Source organism: Cajanus cajan, chromosome 5 (assembly GCF_000230855.2).
Source record: "Cajanus cajan strain Asha chromosome 5, NIPB_CcT2T_4, whole genome shotgun sequence".
Classification (NCBI taxonomy): domain Eukaryota; kingdom Viridiplantae; phylum Streptophyta; class Magnoliopsida; order Fabales; family Fabaceae; genus Cajanus; species Cajanus cajan.
In genome coordinates this window covers 6,390,832-6,415,480 of record NC_138521.1, presented here as the reverse complement: position 1 = coordinate 6,415,480, position 24,649 = coordinate 6,390,832, and the positions used below count along the sequence as shown (strand labels likewise).

The 24,649-nt window shown below is 34.4% G+C and overlaps 1 protein-coding gene and 1 pseudogene across 2 annotated transcripts; one reads left to right on the top strand and one right to left on the bottom strand.

Annotated features, from left to right (window-relative positions):
- Positions 1–3,693: 3,693 nt before the first annotated feature.
- LOC145957799 (potassium transporter 5-like) lies at positions 3,694–7,248 on the top strand (annotated as a pseudogene).
- Positions 7,063–24,556, bottom strand: LOC145958192 (potassium transporter 5-like). 2 transcript variants are annotated; one of them, XM_083074827.1, is made up of 3 exons: positions 23,953–24,556; positions 8,140–8,362; positions 7,063–7,573 (listed from the first exon to the last, which is right to left on the bottom strand). In XM_083074827.1, the coding sequence occupies exons 1-3, from the start codon at positions 24,073–24,075 to the stop codon at positions 7,320–7,322; spliced, it is 600 nt and encodes a 199-aa protein (XP_082930953.1). In that variant the 5' UTR covers positions 24,076–24,556; the 3' UTR covers positions 7,063–7,319. The 2 variants fall into 2 exon arrangements, with proteins under 2 accessions (XP_082930953.1, XP_082930954.1); XM_083074828.1 differs by lacking the exon at positions 7,063–7,573 and adding an exon at positions 7,600–7,999.
- Between the last annotated feature and the right edge of the window lie 93 nt (positions 24,557–24,649).

Here is a 24,649-nt window from a genome sequence, read left to right as displayed (position 1 = left end):
AGCTTTCAAATTATATACTCGAAACACCATCTAACAAGTTGAATAGAGCTTCAAAACTAAAGCAAAAGCTTGAGAACAGTTATTTTGCTCGAGTTCTGCTTGTACTTATAACCATGATGGGGACTTCCATGGTCATAGGAGATGGCATTTTCACTCCAGCGGTTTCAGGTTAATCAATTCATTTTAGTTTCTTATGTTTGCTAAATAAATTGAACCACTGATGAATTGTTAAATAGAATAAATACTATGATAACTGGTGCGAAGAATGTCCTAATTAACAACAAATACTAAGATTAGTCACATTACTTACATGATTTCTAGAATTTTAAATTCAATTTTAAATTTCTTGAATTTCTAGAATTTCTCATCAAAACATATTATTGAAGTTTTATAATATTAAAACAACAAATTAAATAAATTATTTACTTAATAAAATTAAATAAATAATCATAAAATTCACAATATTGCTATAAATATTTTTTTAATACTTTTAAGTGTGAGAATCTTTTTTCTGCCATCCTGCAAGAGAAAAGGACATTACAATATACTTGCATTTATGGTACCAATTTTTTTAATGAAAATTTTTAAAAATGAGTAAAGCTTCGTATACTGAAATTTATAAAAGGAAACAAATTTAATATTTTTATTTATAAAAAAGCTATAATTTACTCTTTAGAAAACTTTTAATCAATTAATAGAAAAATGAGATTACGGAATAATTGATATGTTAATATAATATTTTTATTAATAGAAAAAATATATAAAGAAAATGATTAAATTGTCAATAATATTAGAATAGAAAAATTATAAAGATAAAATCATTTTTTTTCTTTCCATCTTCTATAGAATTTTTTTCTATTTCTTTTTCAATTTTTAACACAGCACTTCTTAATTACTTGTAGGTTCAAGAATAAAACATCTAAAAGCGAGAGAAAGGATAAAAAAGAGTAGATTACAAATTATAATATTTATTAAATTTTTGTAAAAACTTAAAGATAAAAATATCTTTAAAAAATAAATATAAAAAAACATGAAAAATTGAGTATCATTTATCTATTATTATAGATTCACCTGATTCATTCCAAACTGGGATGTGCTTAAATAACTACCTAGGGGAATGTTGTCATTGCGTCGAAGGACACAAACTGCTACGCGTAATATTTTTATAAAATATTAAAAGTCAACATATTGAAAACTTAAGGGAGAAGGTTCAAATTAAATTAATGTAATAATTATTTCAAAAGAAAAAAATCAATGTAACAATAATACTAATTCTTTTCAAGAAAAATATATAATAATAATAACAATTTTGTTAATAATCATTTAATATAAAATAAAAAACAAAAAGACTTAATTACAAAGTTTGTTTCTAATTAAGTGTATTGTTATAAAAATGTAATGTCTATTGCATAATAAGTGTTAACTTAATTGTACTACTAGGTAGGCTGGCATAACAAGTGTTAATAATTTTTACAACCGAAAAAAGTGTTGGCTTAATTTTTTTAACCCAGAACAATAAACAATACTAATAAATAAATAAGAAAGAATTTTTATTTTATTTTATGAAATTCACTTAATTATTAATTTTTTTTTAGCGAAAACAATATAATATAACAACTTTCTAAAATACATTGTTGTAAGAAATAAGTGAAAAATGTAATTTTTTTTGGTAAAGATAAGAAATATTACAAAGATAGTCGCAGTAAAGATTGAACTTAGGTCATCATACTTCTAATTACCCAAATCCCTTCCCACCCGACTATTATTATATTAAAAATTAAAATAATATTTATCTTTTAGAGTGTTTTTTTATATAATATTTATTACAAAATAAGAGTGATATATTATATTACTTATTAATTATTTATTAATTTCCAATTACTATTCTAATTAAATTTAATGATTAATAAAATATTGTTACTATTACATTTTTTATATAACAAATAAATACATAATTTGTCAAGATTAATAAAAATAGTTAATTAATTAATTTTTATTAATAATGTATATATAAATTATATTTAGTGACATTAATCATAAATTAAATTTTACTGCTCATAAAATTAAATGGTATATATAAGTGATATTAGTTATATTTAGTCACACCATAAATTAAGAAATATAATAATTTTTTTAACCAATTGTAGGGGTAATAAGCTAATCAATGCATTTTTTATAAAAAAAAAATAAGTAAAAGACTTATTTGACTCGTCATAAATTAAAAATATAATTTTTATTTTAAATTTAAATATGATTTTAATACTTGCAAAATGAGTAGTTTTGACTTTAATCTCTATAAAAAGAAATTCTTTATTGTGCATCTAAAATTTAGAAAAATTGTTTTTAGTTTTTATTATTATATAATTATTTTTTAACTATTTATTTATTTATTAAAAAGTTATGTGATTATTATATTAAGTGCTACCTACAAATATTAATGATAATATTAATGCCTGGTATCTTAATTTTTTTTATTTATATATTTTAAAATAAATGTTATTTATCTATCTTAAAATTATTATTAAGAGTCAAAAATAATTATTTTACATTTTAGAAAGACAAAAATCAAAAAAAAAAATATTATAGAAGAATCATAACTAAACTTTACTCATTTTACAAGGACCATAAATATCTTATAAGGACAAAAAAAAAACATTTGTAAATTTTTGAAGGATGTAAAACAATGAAATGTTTTTAAAAAATCAAAATCAAAATCCAATCATGTTACAATAAGTAAAAACTTATTTAAGTCTTTACTCTCTGAAACTACATGTAAGCAAGAAAATATTTAAATTTTTTGGACTTGATTATAAAATAAATTTAACTAAATAAAATTTATTTAATATTTTTAATTAAAAAATACCCTTAAAAAATAAATGAAAATACTATTTATAATCACTATAAGAAATGTTACATATAGTGACATACAAAAAGTGTCACTATAAGTATAATATATGTTGGTATATGTCTATTTGACATATAGTTATACACAATTTTAGTGTTGATTTTGAATGAGATTTAACAATATATTTTATGTGTCACTGTAGCTTATACCCACACTTTTTAATAATATACTAACATATATTATAATTATTGTGTAGGTAAAAATAATTTTTAATGACGTGTCACTATAGGATGTATGTTACAATATGATACTTTTCTTGTAGTGAATAAATATGATTAAGAATATTTTAGTACAGTATATATATTATATGAAATTGTAAAAATTAAAAGTATTTAACTATCTTTCTTAATCTGTGTAAAATAATTATTTTTGTTTATATATAAGTTTAGAGGGAATATTTTATTAATTAACATATTTAAAAATAGATTTATATTTTTTCCATAATAGAAAATAAAATAATATTTTAATTTACTTGTTATGCATAGGAATTACAGTCGTTTTAACATGAAGATCTATGTAGAACCTGAATTTTCTCTTGTAACTGCATCAAGATGGTTGTCAATATTATTTCTCTCTCTTCCTTAATTACTTTTACTGTTGTATTATATTCCCAATCAACAGTTGTAATTTTGCATTTCCTTGACTGGGGAGACCATAAACTTGAGAGGTCCCCAGCTGTAGCTGCTATATTGGTGCCTATAAATTAATTCCAATAAATGGAAAAGCCTCACAAGTCATGTTTGTAGAATTAAGAGTCAAAAAACTCCACCAAATCAGATTCTTTAGACATGGAGGGAGACAATAATAAAACTCCACCAAATCATCTCATGAAAGAGAGAAAGACATCATGGGCAGATTCCCTCAATTTGGAGGCTGGAAGAGTTTCTATGACTGCAACCCATTTCTCCAAGGTTTGAGTTCTCTCACACTCTTTCTACCTGTTTCAAAATTGAGTGATGATCATGGTAAACCCCAACCAATTATTTGGTGGAAATAAGATAGGTGGAGAGAAAAGTAATAAAAATGAAAGGTGACATGAGATAAAAATAAAATTGAGATGGAAGAGAAAATAAATGTGTGATAAACATTTTGCTTAATAATTTGTTAGGAAGGAATGAATCATATTTGAGACATGAAAACCGTAGTTATTAGCTTATGAAAATCGTATTTAAGATGTGAAAATTTACGTAAAACATGTTATACTATACATATTTTTCTTTTAATACAAAATTATATATTCACTTGTTCTTGAATAAGTTTTCAAGATGATTGTCTCAAGAAGTGATTGCATTTTATAATTTTTTAATCAACGAAAATCAATTTTTTGTGTGGTGCCATGTACAACTAATGGATCTAAGGAATCCTAAGTTTTTGAATGGTGATTAACAGTTGGGGTGGAAGACTACTCTGAGTTTAGCATTTCAAAGCATAGGCATCGTGTATGGTGATATTGGCACATCCCCACTTTACGTGTTCTCAGGAATCTTCACGGAGATATTCATCACAACGATGACATTCTTGGAGTTTTGTCTCTCATAATCTACACCATTGTCATCATACCCTTCATTAAATACGTCTTCATTGTGCTGCACGCTAATGACAATGGCAATGGTAAGATACATGCATTTCATGATTCATCTTATTCACAAATTAAAATTGATATTTTATTTTAGGAAATATTTTTAGTAATATTCTTTTTAACACTATTTGTTATAAAATGAAATCTATTGAAATTCACAAAATTTTGTTAGGTATCAAGTCAAATCAAGTCATGCCTTTAAAAAAACGTCTGTAACAAATAAATAGGCCACAATCTATAATAGAGTACTTTTGTTTGTATGTAATTTCAACACCTATAGTTACTAGTATTCGTAAGGTTCATTATCAATGCACCAATAGAATAAGTTTTTAGTTTCTTTTCTGATGAAATTACTGAACTGATATTTTTATATATTTATAAAAATAAAAATAAAAAGAGAATTATGATCAAAGAGCAGTGTCATTTATTTCTAAATACCAAATGTGGACCCAAGTATTTCCATTTTTCCATTTCTAATTTTCTATAACATTTTTTCCGTGTTTCAAATTTGTCCTTCACATATTAATCATGACGCGTTTCTACGTAGTAAATGACAAGTCAATTCAAAATGAGTAACACAATTTTTATGCATTAACTAGGTGGAGCATTTGCACTTTATTCACTAATATGTAGGCATGCCAAAATGAGTTTGATTCCAAACCATCAACCAGAGGACAAGGAGCCTTCAAATTACAGACTCGAAACACCATCTAACAAGTTGAATAGAGCTTCAAAACTAAAGCAAAAGCTTGAGAGCAGTTATTTTGCTCGAGTTCTGCTTGTACTTGTAACCATGATGGGGACTTCCATGGTCATAGGAGACGGCATTTTCACTCCAGCGGTTTCAGGTTAATCAATTCATTTTAGTTTCTTATGTTTGCTAAATAAATTGAACCACTGATGAATTGTTAAATAGAATAAATACTAAGACAACTGGTGCGAAGAATGTCCTAATTAACAACAAATACTAAGATTAGTCACATTACTTACATGACGATGTGTGTTGTTGAAAAATGGAAGAAAAAAAATTGTATTGCATTAATTCAATAGTATAATATGAAAATGTCATTAATGACATTGAGCATTTGGACTTTGGATGGAGACTTGACATGTTCAAATCTGCATGCAGTTCTATCTGCAGTAAGCGGGACCAGTACCTCATTAGGTCAAGGTACTAATATTATTGAGCCTTTTACTTATTATTTTTTTTATTGTAAGTAATGATAATAAATATTTAATATTTTATTTTATTTTTATATTTTTCAGAAGCTGTTGTGGGGATTTCTGTAGCAATATTGGTTGTCCTTTTTTCTCTGCAACGATTTGGCACTGATAGAGTAGGATCTTCATTCGCTCCAATTCTCATAGTGTGGTTTTCATTCATTGTTGGAATTGGTATCTACAATTTATTTAAACATGACGTTGGAGTATTACGTGCTTTCAATCCAAAATATATAATTGATTTTTTCAAACGGAATGGTAAACAAGGTTGGTTTTCATTCGGTGGAGTCTTACTATGCATCACAGGTGAGTTGCATCTAAATATATCTATGCATTTAATATTTTTAATTAAGTTGAATATCATTCTTTATTTCTAACTAACATATAATTGTATGCATAATCATAGGATCTGAGGCAATGTTTGCTGACTTGGGTCACTTTAGTGTGCGAGCCATTCAAGCAAGTAAATAAATTTATATATTTTAGTGATTTGTATCACTTTAACCTATATTTACATTTTTTAATAATAATATATTAACATATATTATATTTATTATATAGATAAAAATAATTTTTAATAAGACAAATCATATTATTATAGAGTATATATCACTGTATAATAATTTTTTATAGTGTTTCTTGATCAAAATCAATAACGTGAATAAACCATGCCAAAAAGGGTTCTTCAATTTCTATCAAAATAAAATTATATATTAATTACTTTTAAACTGATTTTTTTTTTAAGATAGAAAACATTACAAAGATGACCGCAATAAAGATTGAACCTAGGTCTTTATGCTTCTAACTACCCCGATCCCTCCCCTCTCAACTACTAGGTTAACCATAGTGGTTACTTTTAAACTGATTGTAACGTATGTTGCAGATTAGCTTCTCTTGTGTTGTATTCCCAGCAATATTGATTGCATATTTTGGACAAGCAGCATACTACGAAAGTTCCCAGAGAAAGTATCTAATACATTCTATGCATGTATACCTGGTACATCTCTTAAATTTAAAAGATCCATTGATATAATAATTTTTAAAAAAATAATCTAATCAATGGTTTAACTGATTTTTACTTTTTTCCTATGCTGTGAATTACATGCAGGGCACTTATATTGGCCAACATTTGTTGTTGCTGTTGCTGCTGCCATCATAGCCAGTCAGGCAATGATTTCTGGAGCATTCTCCGTTATATCCCAAGCACAAAGTCTAGGTTGTTTCCCAAGAGTTAAGGTTGTTCATACCTCCACTAAGCATAGGGGCCAGGTGTACATTCCTGAGGTCAACTACATGTTCATGATTGCATGTATTCTGGTCACTATTGCCTTCAAGACCTCCGAAAAAATGACTCATGCATATGGTAACTACACTCAAACTCTCACATACACACATAATAAGAAATTATTAGGTAGTTTCAAATCATAGTCCTCGTTAATTTTTTTTTCTTGCATTTTTCAACAACACACATCATCATGTAAGTAATGTGACTAATCTTAGTATTTGTTGTTAATTAGGACATTTTTCACACCAGTTGTCTTAGTATTTATTCTATTTAACAATTCATCAGTGGTTCAGTTTATTTAGAAAACATAAGAAACTAAAATGAATTGATTAACCTGAAACCGCTGGAGTGAAAATGCCGTCTCCTATGACCATGGAAGTCCCCATCATGGTTACAAGTACAAGCAGAACTCGAGCAAAATAACTGTTCTCAAGCTTTTGCTTTAGTTTTGAAGCTCTATTCAACTTGTTAGATGGTGTTTCGAGTATGTAATTTGAAAGCTCCTTGTCCTCTGGTTGATGGTTTGGAATCAAACTCATTTTGGCATGCCTACATATTAGTGAATAAAGTGCAAATGCTCCACCTAGTTAATGCATAAAAATTGTGTTACTCATTTTGAATTGACTTGTCATTTACTACGTAGAAACGCGTCATAATTAATATGTGAAGGAGAAATTTGAAACACGGAAAAAATGTTATAGAAAATTAAAAATGGAAAAATAGAAATACTTGGGTCCACCTTTGGTATTTAGAAATAAATGACACTGCTCTTTGATCATAATTCTTTTTTATTTTTATTTTTATAAATATATAAAAATACTAGTTCAGTAATTTCATCAGAGAAGAAACTAAAAACTTATTCTATTGGTGCATTGATAATGAACCTTATGAATGCTAGTAACTATAGGTGTTGAAATTACATACAAACAAAAGTACTCTATTATAGATTGTGGCCTATTTATTTGTTACAGACATTATTTTAAAGGCATGACCTGATTTGACTTGATACCTAACAAAATTTTGTGAATTTCAATAGATTTCATTTTATAACAAATACTGTTAAAAAGAATATCATTAAAAATATCTCCTAAAATAAAATATCAATTTTAATTTGTGAATAAGATGAATCATGAAATGCATGTATCTTACCATTGCCATTGTCATTAGCGTGCAGCACAATGAAGACGTATTTAATGAAGGGTATGATAACAATGGTGTAGATTATGAGAGACAAAACTCCAAGAATGTCATCGTTGTGACGAATACCCTCCGTGAAGATTCTTGAGAACACGTAAAGTGGGGATGTGCCAATATCACCATACACGATGCCTATGCTTTGAAATGCTAAACTCAGAGTAGTCTTCCACCCCACCTGTTAATCACCATTCAAAAACTTAGGATTCCTTGGATCCATTAGTTGTAGATGGCACCACACAAAAAATTGATTTTCGTTGATTAAAAAATTATAAAATGCAATCACTTCTTGAGACAATCATCTTGAAAACTTATTCAAGAACAAGTGAATATATAATTTTGTATTAAAAGAAAAATATGTATAGTATAACATGTTTTATGTAAATTTTCACATCTTAAATACGATTTTCAGAAGCTAATAGCTACGGTTTTCATGTCTCAAATAAGATTCATTCCTTCCTAACAAATTATTAAGCAAAATGTTTATCACACATTTATTTTCTCTTCCATCTCAATTTTATTTTTATCTCATGTCACCTTTCATTTTTATTACTTTTCTCTCTGTGACACCCTCTACCCCGCATATCATAACTCAATAAATTTAAATATAACATTTAATAATCAAACATGTTTAAAGAGTATCACATTTTTAACAAACACAATCAGCAGAAATTACAAAGAAATAAATCTCAAGTTTCCAAAATAATAACATTAACATCCCAATCTAATCTTATCTATGCCCCGATGTCACATGTCCTATCAGAGCATAGCCCATAAAGAAGCCTAAGCTTCACGACCAACATTCTCAGCCTCATACTGATAATCACCTGTATAACAGTCAGAGAAAAACAACACAAAGAAAAAGGGAGTGAGAAAACATCTCACTCGGCTCACAGTGTAGAAATATATACCAGATAGCCAAGCACAAACAAAATATGTATAACATAGATTAATAACAATATCACATCTTACTCATTCAAGGCATATTCATTTGTCATATAACATCAAAAGACACATGTATGGACACGAACTACATTTTATCATGCATGTGGCGCCAGTCACTTATCACGTAGTATATTGCCGCTAGCAATACACAAAGAGTAGTCTAGGAGTACATGCCGGGACACAACCTCTGCGCACTCTCACTAGAAGGACATACTACCAGAGTCTCGTCGGGATAGCTAAGCCGCGCAAGATACATCCCATGCACACAATGGGCGAGACTGGGACTTCCAAACCGAGCCATCCCCAAGGACTGATCCCCACAGCTTTTACACTAGGGGGCCTTCTCTGGCGGCGTATTCCATATCGTACCCTTATCACTTTATGCAAATGATGCATGTCAAACAAGACTCTATGCATTCTCATATCACTTTATCACTTTCCATGGTCATTTCTCTTTATCACATTTCATATCTCATTGTCACATTATCACATTATCTATCTCATGGTCAATCATATCTCATGGTCATTTCACATCATATTTCATCATCACATCATATCATTAGAAACATCACATTCACATTATCATATCATATTCATAACTTTCACAATCATAATCTCAACAGAATTTCTATTCATACACACATATTAACCAAGCAATTAGAACATACAAACAATATAACATACAACAAACACAGGATTGGGGGCCAATCCCACTACCCAGCATACAATCCCACACCCAGAGCGAGATTTCTCACTCCCCCCCTTACCTGGATGACAAGCGCTGAAACTAAAGAAGAGCTTCCTCCTCTAGGCTCCTTCTACTAGGATAGAACCACCTCCTATGGATTCCTCTAGGTCTTCAAAGAGAAGAAGAGGAGAAGAAGAGAGTATAAGAGAAGAGAGAATGAGAATTGAGGGATGGTTTGCAATGGAGAAGTGAAGGGCTATTTATAGCCTTCAAGACACATTAAAAAATGGAAAATAATGAAAAAATCTTAGACAAAACTAAGTGGAATGAATTAGTGAGATGAATTATTAAAGTTGGTGGGATGAATTAATGGAGTTGGTGCCATGTTCTTTTCCTCATCGAATTTAGCTACTGATTTGGACCTTATAGACAGCCGAATCTGAAAATATTTCCTTCATGAAAGTTGTAGGATTTTCTCTTATCTTTCCATAGCCACCAAGTTTGTATCATTTGAACAACCACCGACCAAGTTATACCCCACAAACCGAGGCTTGCCAATCAGTCCAGCGAGAACCAATTGTATCAATCAAATTCCAATTTTGACCTCCAAAACGACCGATTTTGCAAATGGCTATTTCTGTGAAAGTTGTGCGTTTTTCTCTTAGATTTCCATTGACACCAATTTTGCATCATTTGGACCATCACAGCCCAAGTTATGCCCTAAACACCGAGGTTTGCCAGTCAGCCCAGCGAAAACGATTTTATTGAAAAGAAAGTTTACAACTATCTAATTAAGCCCAACAATATACATATATTTCTAAAGCCTACAATTAAGCATAAATGAAATGTGAATTAGCTACAATTGAAGTAAAATATAATCACAAAATTATGACCAAATACCATATAATAATAATAAAAACTGGGATGTTACAATTCTCCCCTCCTTTAAGAAATTTCGTCCTCGAAATTTACCTGAAAACAGGAATGGGTGAGCTTCCCGCATTTTGCTTTCTAGTTCCCATGTAGCGTCTTCTTCAAAGTTTCCTCCCCAAACAACTTTGACTAAAGGAATTTCCTTACCTCTTAGTTGCCTTACCCTCTTGTCCTCAATTCTCAAAGGTATGGTTTCATAAGTGAGGTTATCCTTTAACTGAATGTTGTCGGGTTCCACAATATGAGATGGGTCATGAATGTATTTTCTAAGTTGAGAAACATGGAAGACATCATGAAGATTTGATAGGGATGGAGGTAACGCAATTTGGTAGGCTACATCACCAACTCTTTTAAGGATCTGGTAGGGACCAATGAATCTTGGAGTAAGTTTGCGAGATTTAAGTGCTCTACCAATTCCAGTCCAAGGAGTTACTTTAAGGAATACATGATCTCCCTCTTTAAACTCAAGGTCTTTCCTTCTTTTATCATAGTAGCTCTTTTGTCTACTTTGGGACGCTCTCATTTTATCCTGGATCATCTTAACCTTTTCGGTGGTTTGTTGAACTATCTCAGGTCCCAAAATGGCACTCTCTCCAGGTTCTACCCAACACAAAGGTGTTCTACATCTCCTACCATACAAAGTCTCATAGGGTGCCATCCCAATACTGGAATGGTAGCTATTATTGTAGGTAAACTCTATCAAAGGTAGGAAACTATCCCAAGTACTTCCATGTTCTAAGATACAAGCTCTCAACAAGTCTTCTAAGGATTGTATGGTCCTCTCAGTCTGGCCATCTGTTTGGGGGTGATATGCTGAACTCAACCTAAGCTTAGTGCCTAACGCCTTATGCAAGCTCTCCCAAAATCTAGAGGTGAACCTAGGATCTCTATCAGAAACTATACTAGTAGGAACCCCATGCAACCTTACAATCTCACCTATGTACAACTTGGTTAATCTCTCCAAAGGGTATCTAATGTTAATGGGAATAAAATGGGCAGACTTAGTTAATCTATCCACAATGACCCATATAGCATCCAAGTTCTTCCTTGTCCTAGGTAATCCTACTACAAAATCCATCGAGATGCTATCCCATTTCCACACAGGCACATCTAAAGGTTGTAGCAGACCTGAAGGTTTCTGGTGTTCTACTTTAGCTTTCTGACATACTAAGCAAGCATACACAAATTCCTCTACCTCCCTCTTCATCTTAGGCCACAAGAACATTTTCCTAAGGTCTTGGTACATCTTAGTGGCTCCTGGATGGATACTAAGGCTGCTCCTATGACCTTCTTCTAGGATTGCTTTCTTAAGCTCAGGCACACTAGGAATGCATAACCTGTCCTTAAATCTTAACACCCCATCTACTCCAACTTTAAACTCACTTTCCACACCTTGATTCAACTTCTCTACTTGACTCAATAAGAAAGGATCTGCTTTCTGACCTTTTCTAATCTCATCTATCAAGTTATTAGTCACTCTCAAGGCTCCCAACTTAATACTCCTAGAGGTCAGTTCACACACTAAGCTCATATCTCTAAACTCTTCAATCATGTGCAACTCCTTAATCATCAAAGAAGAGATTCTCAAGGATTTTCTACTCAGAGCATCAGCTACAACATTAGCCTTGCCAGGGTGGTAATTTAATTGAAAATCATAATCCTTAAGGAACTCTAACCATCTCCTCTGCCTCATATTTAGTTCTTTTTGGTCAAATAAGTACTTAAGGCTCTTATGATCACTAAAAACTTCAAATCTAGACCCAAACAAGTAATGCCTCCACAACTTAAGAACAAATACTACTGCAGCTAATTCAAGGTCATGGGTAGGGTAGTTTTGTTCATGGATTTTCAATTGCCTAGAAGCATAGGCTATTACCTTTCCCTTCTGCATAAGTACCCCTCCTAAACCCATCTTAGAGGCATCACAATACACTACAAAGGTTTCATTAGGGTCAGGTAATGCTAAAATAGGGGCACTAGTTAACCTCCTCTTAAGTTCCTGAAAGTTCTCTTCACACTTAGAGTCCCACACAAAAGGTTGATTCTTCCTAGTCAATTTGGTCAAAGGTAATGCTAATTTAGAAAAACCCTCTATAAACCTCCTATAATACCCAGCTAACCCCAGAAAACTCCTGATCTCAAAAACTGACTTAGGTGTTTTCCACTCAAGTACAGCTTCTACCTTAGAAGGGTCTACAGCTATCCCTCCTTCAGAAATCACATGTCCCAAAAAGCTTACACTATTGAGCCAGAATTCACACTTAGACAATTTAGCATATAACTGCTTCTCCTTAAGGGTTTGAAGGACAATCCTAAGGTGTTCAGCATGTTCTTCCTTAGTCTTAGAATATACAAGGATGTCATCTATGAAGACTACTACAAATCTATCCAAATAGGGGTGAAAGATCCTATTCATATAATCCATGAATACTCCAGGTGCATTAGTTACACCGAAAGGCATAACTAAATACTCATAGTGCCCATAGCGGGTTCTAAAAGCAGTCTTTGGGATATCCTCGGATTTCACTCGGATTTGGTGATAACCTGATCTCAAATCTATCTTACTAAACACACAAGCCCCAACTAGCTGGTCCATAAGGTCATCTATTCTAGGCAATGGATACTTATTCTTGATGGTTACTTTATTTAGTTGCCTATAGTCTACGCACAACCTCATGCTCCCATCTTTCTTCTTGACCAACAAAACAGGCGCTCCCCAAGGTGAGACACTAGGTCTAATGAATTGTTTCTCTTGAAGTTCTTCTATCTGTTTCTTGAGTTCAGCTAACTCCTTAGGGGACATTCTATAAGGTGCTATGGATATGGGTGCAGTACCAGGTACTAAGTCTATGGAAAACTCAATCTCCCTCTCAGGTGGTAAGCTAGATATGTCCTTAGGGAAAACTTCAGGAAACTCTCTTACTATGGGAATCTTACTAGGCTCATGGTCTTTCTCAAGAATTAAACAGGCGAGAATCATGTAAACCTTTTCATTTTCCTTTAAACAAGTTTTTATTTTGTTAGCACTTAAAAACTCTGCGCCCTTATTCTCACCAAAAGATATGGATTTTTCAAAACAATTTAGTAGGACATGATTGGAAGATAACCAGTCCATTCCAAGAATGATATCGAGTTGACTAAGAGGCAAACAGATAAGGTCAACCAGAAACTGTCTTTCAGAAATAGCAATTGGGCATTTGAGGCAAATACTAGAAGTAGATATGGGACCTTCTGTGGGAGTTTCTACCACTAGATCATAGCTCAAATAAGACACTGGCAATTTCAATTTTTGGACACAGGCAAAAGAAATGAAAGAATGAGTTGCACCAGAGTCAAACAGTACAACCAAAGGATTCTCAGCTATGAAACAAATACCTTGTATTAAATTATCGGACTGAGTAGCTTCAGCACTACTAAGAGCAAATACTCTTCCAGTAGTTGTTGGACGTTTAGGTTGAGAATTAGCTCCTGTTCCCATCATACGTTGCTTTGGCGATTGTGGACACTGAGTACTAATATGACCTTTGCCATTGCAATTGAAACATGTTATTTCTTTGTCGGGACAGTTATAGTGTTCATGCCCACGCAGCCCATATTTCTTGCATCGATTAGTAGGGGTAGAAACAGAGCCTCCTACACTAGCAGCACCACTTACGAAAGAATTTCTAGCAACGGATCTACTCTTAGCATGATTTCCTTGAATTTTGGTAGGAACAGAGTAAGGCTTACTCTTACCCAGAGCACTAGAACCTGCAGCACGTATAGGACCTCCAGCCCCTTTGTAGAAACTAGCACGTGCACGATTATCACGATCATAGATTCTACTCTTGTTGACAAGCGTTGGATAGTGATAGATCTCTTGATAATTAATTGCTGTTTTTATCTCCGGACGAAGGCCATTCACGAACTTAATACACTTAGCCCTTTCACCACCCTCACCATGGTAATGAGTACAATAACGAACCAAGGCATCAAATTTTGCAGCATACTCTGCCACTGTATCATTTCCTTGTTTCAGCTCGAGAAATTCAACTTCTTTCTGGCTTCTTACATCATCCGGGAAATACTTTTCGAGGAAGACTCTCTTGAAGTTGCCCCAATTCAATTGCACTCCTCCATCAATCATCCTTTGAAGAGCTCCTTCCCACCAAAAATGGGCATCAGCAGTCAACATGAAGGTAGCCAGCCTCACCTTCTGAGCGAAAGGACACTCCATGGCATTAAAAATCTTTTCGATTTCCATTAGCCAATTCATCGCAACATCTGGGTCATATCCTCCTTGGAAAGTAGGTGGATTATTTTGTTGAAATCGCTCTAACCAGTTAGGAGTGATTTCAGCCCTATTATTGTTACTCACGGCTTGTGCTAACGCTAGAAGAGCATCAGCAATTCCACGATCATTTCTACCAGCCATAATCTAAGAAAATAGTACACATGACAACAAACATAATCAACCATCATGCTAGTATAAATTTCTCAACTATCACACAAGCACAGTAGACTCATAACTCACGGTCGATTTGATCGACCTGCTCTGATACCACTAAATGTGACACCCTCTACCCCGCATATCATAACTCAATAAATTTAAATATAACATTTAATAATCAAACATGTTTAAAGAGTATCACATTTTTAACAAACACAATCAGCAGAAATTACAAAGAAATAAATCTCAAGTTTCCAAAATAATAACATTAACATCCCAATCTAATCTTATCTATGCCCCGATGTCACATGTCCTATCAGAGCATAGCCCATAAAGAAGCCTAAGCTTCACGACCAACATTCTCAGCCTCATACTGATAATCACCTGTATAACAGTCAGAGAAAAACAACACAAAGAAAAAGGGAGTGAGAAAACATCTCACTCGGCTCACAGTGTAGAAATATATACCAGATAGCCAAGCACAAACAAAATATGTATAACATAGATTAATAACAATATCACATCTTACTCATTCAAGGCATATTCATTTGTCATATAACATCAAAAGACACATGTATGGACACGGACTACATTTTATCATGCATGTGGCGCCAGTCACTTATCACGTAGTATATTGCCGCTAGCAATACACAAAGAGTAGTCTAGGAGTACATGCCGGGACACAACCTCTGCGCACTCTCACTAGAAGGACATACTACCAGAGTCTCGTCGGGATAGCTAAGCCGCGCAAGATACATCCCATGCACACAATGGGCGAGACTGGGACTTCCAAACCGAGCCATCCCCAAGGACTGATCCCCACAGCTTTTACACTAGGGGGCCTTCTCTGGCGGCGTATTCCATATCGTACCCTTATCACTTTATGCAAATGATGCATGTCAAACAAGACTCTATGCATTCTCATATCACTTTATCACTTTCCATGGTCATTTCTCTTTATCACATTTCATATCTCATTGTCACATTATCACATTATCTATCTCATGGTCAATCATATCTCATGGTCATTTCACATCATATTTCATCATCACATCATATCATTAGAAACATCACATTCACATTATCATATCATATTCATAACTTTCACAATCATAATCTCAACAGAATTTCTATTCATACACACATATTAACCAAGCAATTAGAACATACAAACAATATAACATACAACAAACACAGGATTGGGGGCCAATCCCACTACCCAGCATACAATCCCACACCCAGAGCGAGATTTCTCACTCCCCCCCTTACCTGGATGACAAGCGCTGAAACTAAAGAAGAGCTTCCTCCTCTAGGCTCCTTCTACTAGGATAGAACCACCTCCTATGGATTCCTCTAGGTCTTCAAAGAGAAGAAGAGGAGAAGAAGAGAGTATAAGAGAAGAGAGAATGAGAATTGAGGGATGGTTTGCAATGGAGAAGTGAAGGGCTATTTATAGCCTTCAAGACACATTAAAAAATGGAAAATAATGAAAAAATCTTAGACAAAACTAAGTGGAATGAATTAGTGAGATGAATTATTAAAGTTGGTGGGATGAATTAATGGAGTTGGTGCCATGTTCTTTTCCTCATCGAATTTAGCTACTGATTTGGACCTTATAGACAGCCGAATCTGAAAATATTTCCTTCATGAAAGTTGTAGGATTTTCTCTTATCTTTCCATAGCCACCAAGTTTGTATCATTTGAACAACCACCGACCAAGTTATACCCCACAAACCGAGGCTTGCCAATCAGTCCAGCGAGAACCAATTGTATCAATCAAATTCCAATTTTGACCTCCAAAACGACCGATTTTGCAAATGGCTATTTCTGTGAAAGTTGTGCGTTTTTCTCTTAGATTTCCATTGACACCAATTTTGCATCATTTGGACCATCACAGCCCAAGTTATGCCCTAAACACCGAGGTTTGCCAGTCAGCCCAGCGAAAACGATTTTATTGAAAAGAAAGTTTACAACTATCTAATTAAGCCCAACAATATACATATATTTCTAAAGCCTACAATTAAGCATAAATGAAATGTGAATTAGCTACAATTGAAGTAAAATATAATCACAAAATTATGACCAAATACCATATAATAATAATAAAAACTGGGATGTTACAATTCTCCCCTCCTTTAAGAAATTTCGTCCTCGAAATTTACCTGAAAACAGGAATGGGTGAGCTTCCCGCATTTTGCTTTCTAGTTCCCATGTAGCGTCTTCTTCAAAGTTTCCTCCCCAAACAACTTTGACTAAAGGAATTTCCTTACCTCTTAGTTGCCTTACCCTCTTGTCCTCAATTCTCAAAGGTATGGTTTCATAAGTGAGGTTATCCTTTAACTGAATGTTGTCGGGTTCCACAATATGAGATGGGTCATGAATGTATTTTCTAAGTTGAGAAACATGGAAGACATCATGAAGATTTGATAGGGATGGAGGTAACGCAATTTGGTAGGCTACATCACCAACTCTTTTAAGGATCTGGTAGGGACCAATGAATCTTGGAGTAAGTTTGCGAGATTTAAGTGCTCTACCAATTCCAGTCCAAGGAGTTACTTTAAGGAATACATGATCTCCCTCTTTAAACTCAAGGTCTTTCCTTCTTTTATCATAGTAGCTCTTTTGTCTACTTTGGGACGCTCTCATTTTATCCTGGATCATCTTAACCTTTTCGGTGGTTTGTTGAACTATCTCAGGTCCCAAAATGGCACTCTCTCCAGGTTCTACCCAACACAAAGGTGTTCTACATCTCCTACCATACAAAGCCTCATAGGGTGCCATCCCAATACTGGAATGGTAGCTATTATTGTAGGTAAACTCTATCAAAGGTAGGAAACTATCCCAAGTACTTCCATGTTCTAAGATACAAGCTCTCAACAAGTCTTCTAAGGATTGTATGGTCCTCTCAGTCTGGCCATCTGTTTGGGGGTGATATGCTGAACTCAACCTAAGCTTAGTGCCTAACGCCTTATGCAAGCTCTCCCAAAATCTAGAGGTGAACCTAGGATCTCTATCAGAAACTATACTAGTAGGAACCCCATGCAACCTTACAATCTCACCTATGTACAACTTGGTTAATCTCTCCAAAGGGTATCTAATGTTAATGGGAATAAAATGGGCAGACTTAGTTAATCTATCCACAATGACCCATATAGCATCCAAGTTCTTCCTTGTCCTAGGTAATCCTACTACAAAATCCATCGAGATGCTATCCCATTTCCACACAGGCACATCTAAAGGTTGTAGCAGACCTGAAGGTTTCTGGTGTTCTACTTTAGCTTTCTGACATACTAAGCAAGCATACACAAATTCCTCTACCTCCCTCTTCATCTTAGGCCACCAGAACATTTTCCTAAGGTCTTGGTACATCTTAGTGGCTCCTGGATGGATACTAAGGCTGCTCCTATGACCTTCTTCTAGGATTGCTTTCTTAAGCTCAGGCACACTAGGAATGCATAACCTGTCCTTAAATCTTAACACCCCATCTACTCCAACTTTAAACTCACTTTCCACACCTTGATTCAACTTCTCTACTTGACTCAATAAGAAAGGATCTGCTTTCTGACCTTTTCTAATCTCATCTATCAAGTTATTAGTCACTCTCAAGGCTCCCAACTTAATACTCCTAGAGGTCAGTTCACACACTAAGCTCATATCTCTAAACTCTTCAATCATGTGCAACTCCTTAATCATCAAAGAAGAGATTCTCAAGGATTTTCTACTCAGAGCATCAGCTACAACATTAGCCTTGCCAGGGTGGTAATTTAATTGAAATTCATAATCCTTAAGGAACTCTAACCATCTCCTCTGCCTCATATTTAGTTCTTTTTGGTCAAATAAGTACTTAAGGCTCTTATGATCACTAAAAACTTCAAATCTAGACCCAAACAAGTAATGCCTCCACAACTTAAGAACAAATACTACTGCAGCTAATTCAAGGTCATGGGTAGGGTAGTTTTGTTCATGGATTTTCAATTGCCTAGAAGCATAGGCTATTACCTTTCCCTTCTGCATAAGTACCCCTCCTAAACCCATCTTAGAGGCATCACAATACACTACAAAGGTTTCATTAGGGTCAGGTAATGCTAAAATAGGGGCACTAGTTAACCTCCTCTTAAGTTCCTGAAAGTTCTCTTCACACTTAGAGTCCCACACAAAAGGTTGATTCTTCCTAGTCAATTTGGTCAAAGGTAATGCTAATTTAGAAAAACCCTCTATAAACCTCCTATAATACCCAGCTAACCCCAGAAAACTCCTGATCTCAAAAACTGACTTAGGTGTTTTCCACTCAAGTACAGCTTCTACCTTAGAAGGGTCTACAGCTATCCCTCCTTCAGAAATCACATGTCCCAAAAAGCTTACACTATTGAGCCAGAATTCACACTTAGACAATTTAGCATATAACTGCTTCTCCTTAAGGGTTTGAAGGACAATCCTAAGGTGTTCAACATGTTCTTCCTTAGTCTTAGAATATACAAGGATGTCATCTATGAAGACTACTACAAATCTATCCAAATAGGGGTGAAAGATCCTATTCATATAATCCATGAATACTCCAGGTGCATTAGTTACACCGAAAGGCATAACTAAATACTCATAGTGCCCATAGCGGGTTCTAAAAGCAGTCTTTGGGATATCCTCGGATTTCACTCGGATTTGGTGATAACCTGATCTCAAATCTATCTTACTAAACACACAAGCCCCAACTAGCTGGTCCATAAGGTCATCTATTCTAGGCAATGGATACTTATTCTTGATGGTTACTTTATTTAGTTGCCTATAGTCTACGCACAACCTCATGCTCCCATCTTTCTTCTTGACCAACAAAACAGGCGCTCCCCAAGGTGAGACACTAGGTCTAATGAATTGTTTCTCTTGAAGTTCTTCTATCTGTTTCTTGAGTTCAGCTAACTCCTTAGGGGACATTCTATAAGGTGCTATGGATATGGGTGCAGTACCAGGTACTAAGTCTATGGAAAACTCAATCTCCCTCTCAGGTGGTAAGCTAGATATGTCCTTAGGGAAAACTTCAGGAAACTCTCTTACTATGGGAATCTTACTAGGCTCATGGTCTTTCTCAAGAATTAAACAGGCGAGAATCATGTAAACCTTTTCATTTTCCTTTAAACAAGTTTTTATTTTGTTAGCACTTAAAAACTCTGCGCCCTTATTCTCACCAAAAGATATGGATTTTTCAAAACAATTTAGTAGGACATGATTGGAAGATAACCAGTCCATTCCAAGAATGATATCGAGTTGACTAAGAGGCAAACAGATAAGGTCAACCAGAAACTGTCTTTCAGAAATAGCAATTGGGCATTTGAGGCAAATACTAGAAGTAGATATGGGACCTTCTGTGGGAGTTTCTACCACTAGATCATAGCTCAAATAAGACACTGGCAATTTCAATTTTTGGACACAGGCAAAAGAAATGAAAGAATGAGTTGCACCAGAGTCAAACAGTACAACCAAAGGATTCTCAGCTATGAAACAAATACCTTGTATTAAATTATCGGACTGAGTAGCTTCAGCACTACTAAGAGCAAATACTCTTCCAGTAGTTGTTGGACGTTTAGGTTGAGAATTAGCTCCTGTTCCCATCATACGTTGCTTTGGCGATTGTGGACACTGAGTACTAATATGACCTTTGCCATTGCAATTGAAACATGTTATTTCTTTGTCGGGACAGTTATAGTGTTCATGCCCACGCAGCCCATATTTCTTGCATCGATTAGTAGGGGTAGAAACAGAGCCTCCTACACTAGCAGCACCACTTACGAAAGAATTTCTAGCAACGGATCTACTCTTAGCATGATTTCCTTGAATTTTGGTAGGAACAGAGTAAGGCTTACTCTTACCCAGAGCACTAGAACCTGCAGCACGTATAGGACCTCCAGCCCCTTTGTAGAAACTAGCACGTGCACGATTATCACGATCATAGATTCTACTCTTGTTGACAAGCGTTGGATAGTGATAGATCTCTTGATAATTAATTGCTGTTTTTATCTCCGGACGAAGGCCATTCACGAACTTAATACACTTAGCCCTTTCACCACCCTCACCATGGTAATGAGTACAATAGCGAACCAAGGCATCAAATTTTGCAGCATACTCTGCCACTGTATCATTTCCTTGTTTCAGCTCGAGAAATTCAACTTCTTTCTGGCTTCTTACATCATCCGGAAAATACTTTTCGAGGAAGACTCTCTTGAAGTTGCCCCAATTCAATTGCACTCCTCCATCAATCATCCTTTGAAGAGCTCCTTCCCACCAAAAATGGGCATCAGCAGTCAACATGAAGGTAGCCAGCCTCACCTTCTGAGCGAAAGGACACTCCATGGCATTAAAAATCTTTTCGATTTCCATTAGCCAATTCATCGCAACATCTGGGTCATATCCTCCTTGGAAAGTAGGTGGATTATTTTGTTGAAATCGCTCTAACCAGTTAGGAGTGATTTCAGCCCTATTATTGTTACTCACGGCTTGTGCTAACGCTTGAAGAGCATCAGCAATTGCACGATCATTTCTACCAGCCATAATCTAAGAAAATAGTACACATGACAACAAACATAATCAACCATCATGCTAGTATAAATTTCTCAACTATCACACAAGCACAGTAGACTCATAACTCACGGTCGATTTGATCGACCTGCTCTGATACCACTAAATGTGACACCCTCTACCCCGCATATCATAACTCAATAAATTTAAATATAACATTTAATAATCAAACATGTTTAAAGAGTATCACATTTTTAACAAACACAATCAGCAGAAATTACAAAGAAATAAATCTCAAGTTTCCAAAATAATAACATTAACATCCCAATCTAATCTTATCTATGCCCCGATGTCACATGTCCTATCAGAGCATAGCCCATAAAGAAGCCTAAGCTTCACGACCAACATTCTCAGCCTCATACTGATAATCACCTGTATAACAGTCAGAGAAAAACAACACAAAGAAAAAGGGAGTGAGAAAACATCTCACTCGGCTCACAGTGTAGAAATATATACCAGATAGCCAAGCACAAACAAAATATGTATAACATAGATTAATAACAATATCACATCTTACTCATTCAAGGCATATTCATTTGTCATATAACATCAAAAGACACATGTATGGACACGGACTACATTTTATCATGCATGTGGCGCCAGTCACTTATCACGTAGTATATTGCCGCTAGCAATACACAAAGAGTAGTCTAGGAGTACATGCCGGGACACAACCTCTGCGCACTCTCACTAGAAGGACATACTACCAGAGTCTCGTCGGGATAGCTAAGCCGCGCAAGATACATCCCATGCACACAATGGGCGAGACTGGGACTTCCAAACCGAGCCATCCCCAAGGACTGATCCCCACAGCTTTTACACTAGGGGGCCTTCTCTGGCGGCGTATTCCATATCGTACCCTTATCACTTTATGCAAATGATGCATGTCAAACAAGACTCTATGCATTCTCATATCACTTTATCACTTTCCATGGTCATTTCTCTTTATCACATTTCATATCTCATTGTCACATTATCACATTATCTATCTCATGGTCAATCATATCTCATGGTCATTTCACATCATATTTCATCATCACATCATATCATTAGAAACATCACATTCACATTATCATATCATATTCATAACTTTCACAATCATAATCTCAACAGAATTTCTATTCATACACACATATTAACCAAGCAATTAGAACATACAAACAATATAACATACAACAAACACAGGATTGGGGGCCAATCCCACTACCCAGCATACAATCCCACACCCAGAGCGAGATTTCTCACTCCCCCCCTTACCTGGATGACAAGCGCTGAAACTAAAGAAGAGCTTCCTCCTCTAGGCTCCTTCTACTAGGATAGAACCACCTCCTATGGATTCCTCTAGGTCTTCAAAGAGAAGAAGAGGAGAAGAAGAGAGTATAAGAGAAGAGAGAATGAGAATTGAGGGATGGTTTGCAATGGAGAAGTGAAGGGCTATTTATAGCCTTCAAGACACATTAAAAAATGGAAAATAATGAAAAAATCTTAGACAAAACTAAGTGGAATGAATTAGTGAGATGAATTATTAAAGTTGGTGGGATGAATTAATGGAGTTGGTGCCATGTTCTTTTCCTCATCGAATTTAGCTACTGATTTGGACCTTATAGACAGCCGAATCTGAAAATATTTCCTTCATGAAAGTTGTAGGATTTTCTCTTATCTTTCCATAGCCACCAAGTTTGTATCATTTGAACAACCACCGACCAAGTTATACCCCACAAACCGAGGCTTGCCAATCAGTCCAGCGAGAACCAATTGTATCAATCAAATTCCAATTTTGACCTCCAAAACGACCGATTTTGCAAATGGCTATTTCTGTGAAAGTTGTGCGTTTTTCTCTTAGATTTCCATTGACACCAATTTTGCATCATTTGGACCATCACAGCCCAAGTTATGCCCTAAACACCGAGGTTTGCCAGTCAGCCCAGCGAAAACGATTTTATTGAAAAGAAAGTTTACAACTATCTAATTAAGCCCAACAATATACATATATTTCTAAAGCCTACAATTAAGCATAAATGAAATGTGAATTAGCTACAATTGAAGTAAAATATAATCACAAAATTATGACCAAATACCATATAATAATAATAAAAACTGGGATGTTACACTCTCCACCTCTCTTATTTCCACCAAATAATTGGTTGGGGTTTACCATGATCATCACTCAATTTTGAAACAGGTAGAAAGAGTGTGAGAGAACTCAAACCTTGGAGAAATGTGTTGCAGTCATAGAAACTCTTCCAGCCCCCAAATTGAGGGAATCTGCCCATGATGTCTTTCTCTCTTTCATGAGATGATTTGGTGGAGTTTTATTATTGTCTCCCCCCATGTCTAAAGAATCTGATTTGGTGGAGTTTTTTGACTCTTAATTCTACAAACATGACTTGTGAGGCTTTTCCATTTATTGGAATTAATTTATAGGCACCAATATAGCAGCTACAGCTGGGGACCTCTCAAGTTTTTCCATTTATTGGAATTAATTTATAGGCACCAATATAGCAGCTACAGCCGCTGGGGACCTCTCAAGTTTATGGTCTCGCCAGTCAAGGAAATGCAAAATTACAACTGTTGATTGGGAATATAATACAAAAGTAAAAGTAATTAAGGAAGAGAGAGAAATATAATTGACAACCATCTTGATGTAGTTACAAGAGAAAATTCAGGTTCTACATAGATCTTCATGTTAAAACGACTGTAATTCCTATGCATAACAAGTAAATTAAAATATTATTTTATTTTCTATTATGGAAAAAATATAAATCTATTTTTAAATATGTTAATTAATAAAATATTCCCTCTAAACTTATATATAAACAAAAATAATTATTTTACATAGATTAAGAAAGATAGTTAAATACTTTTAATTTTTACAATTTCATATAATATATATACTATACTAAAAT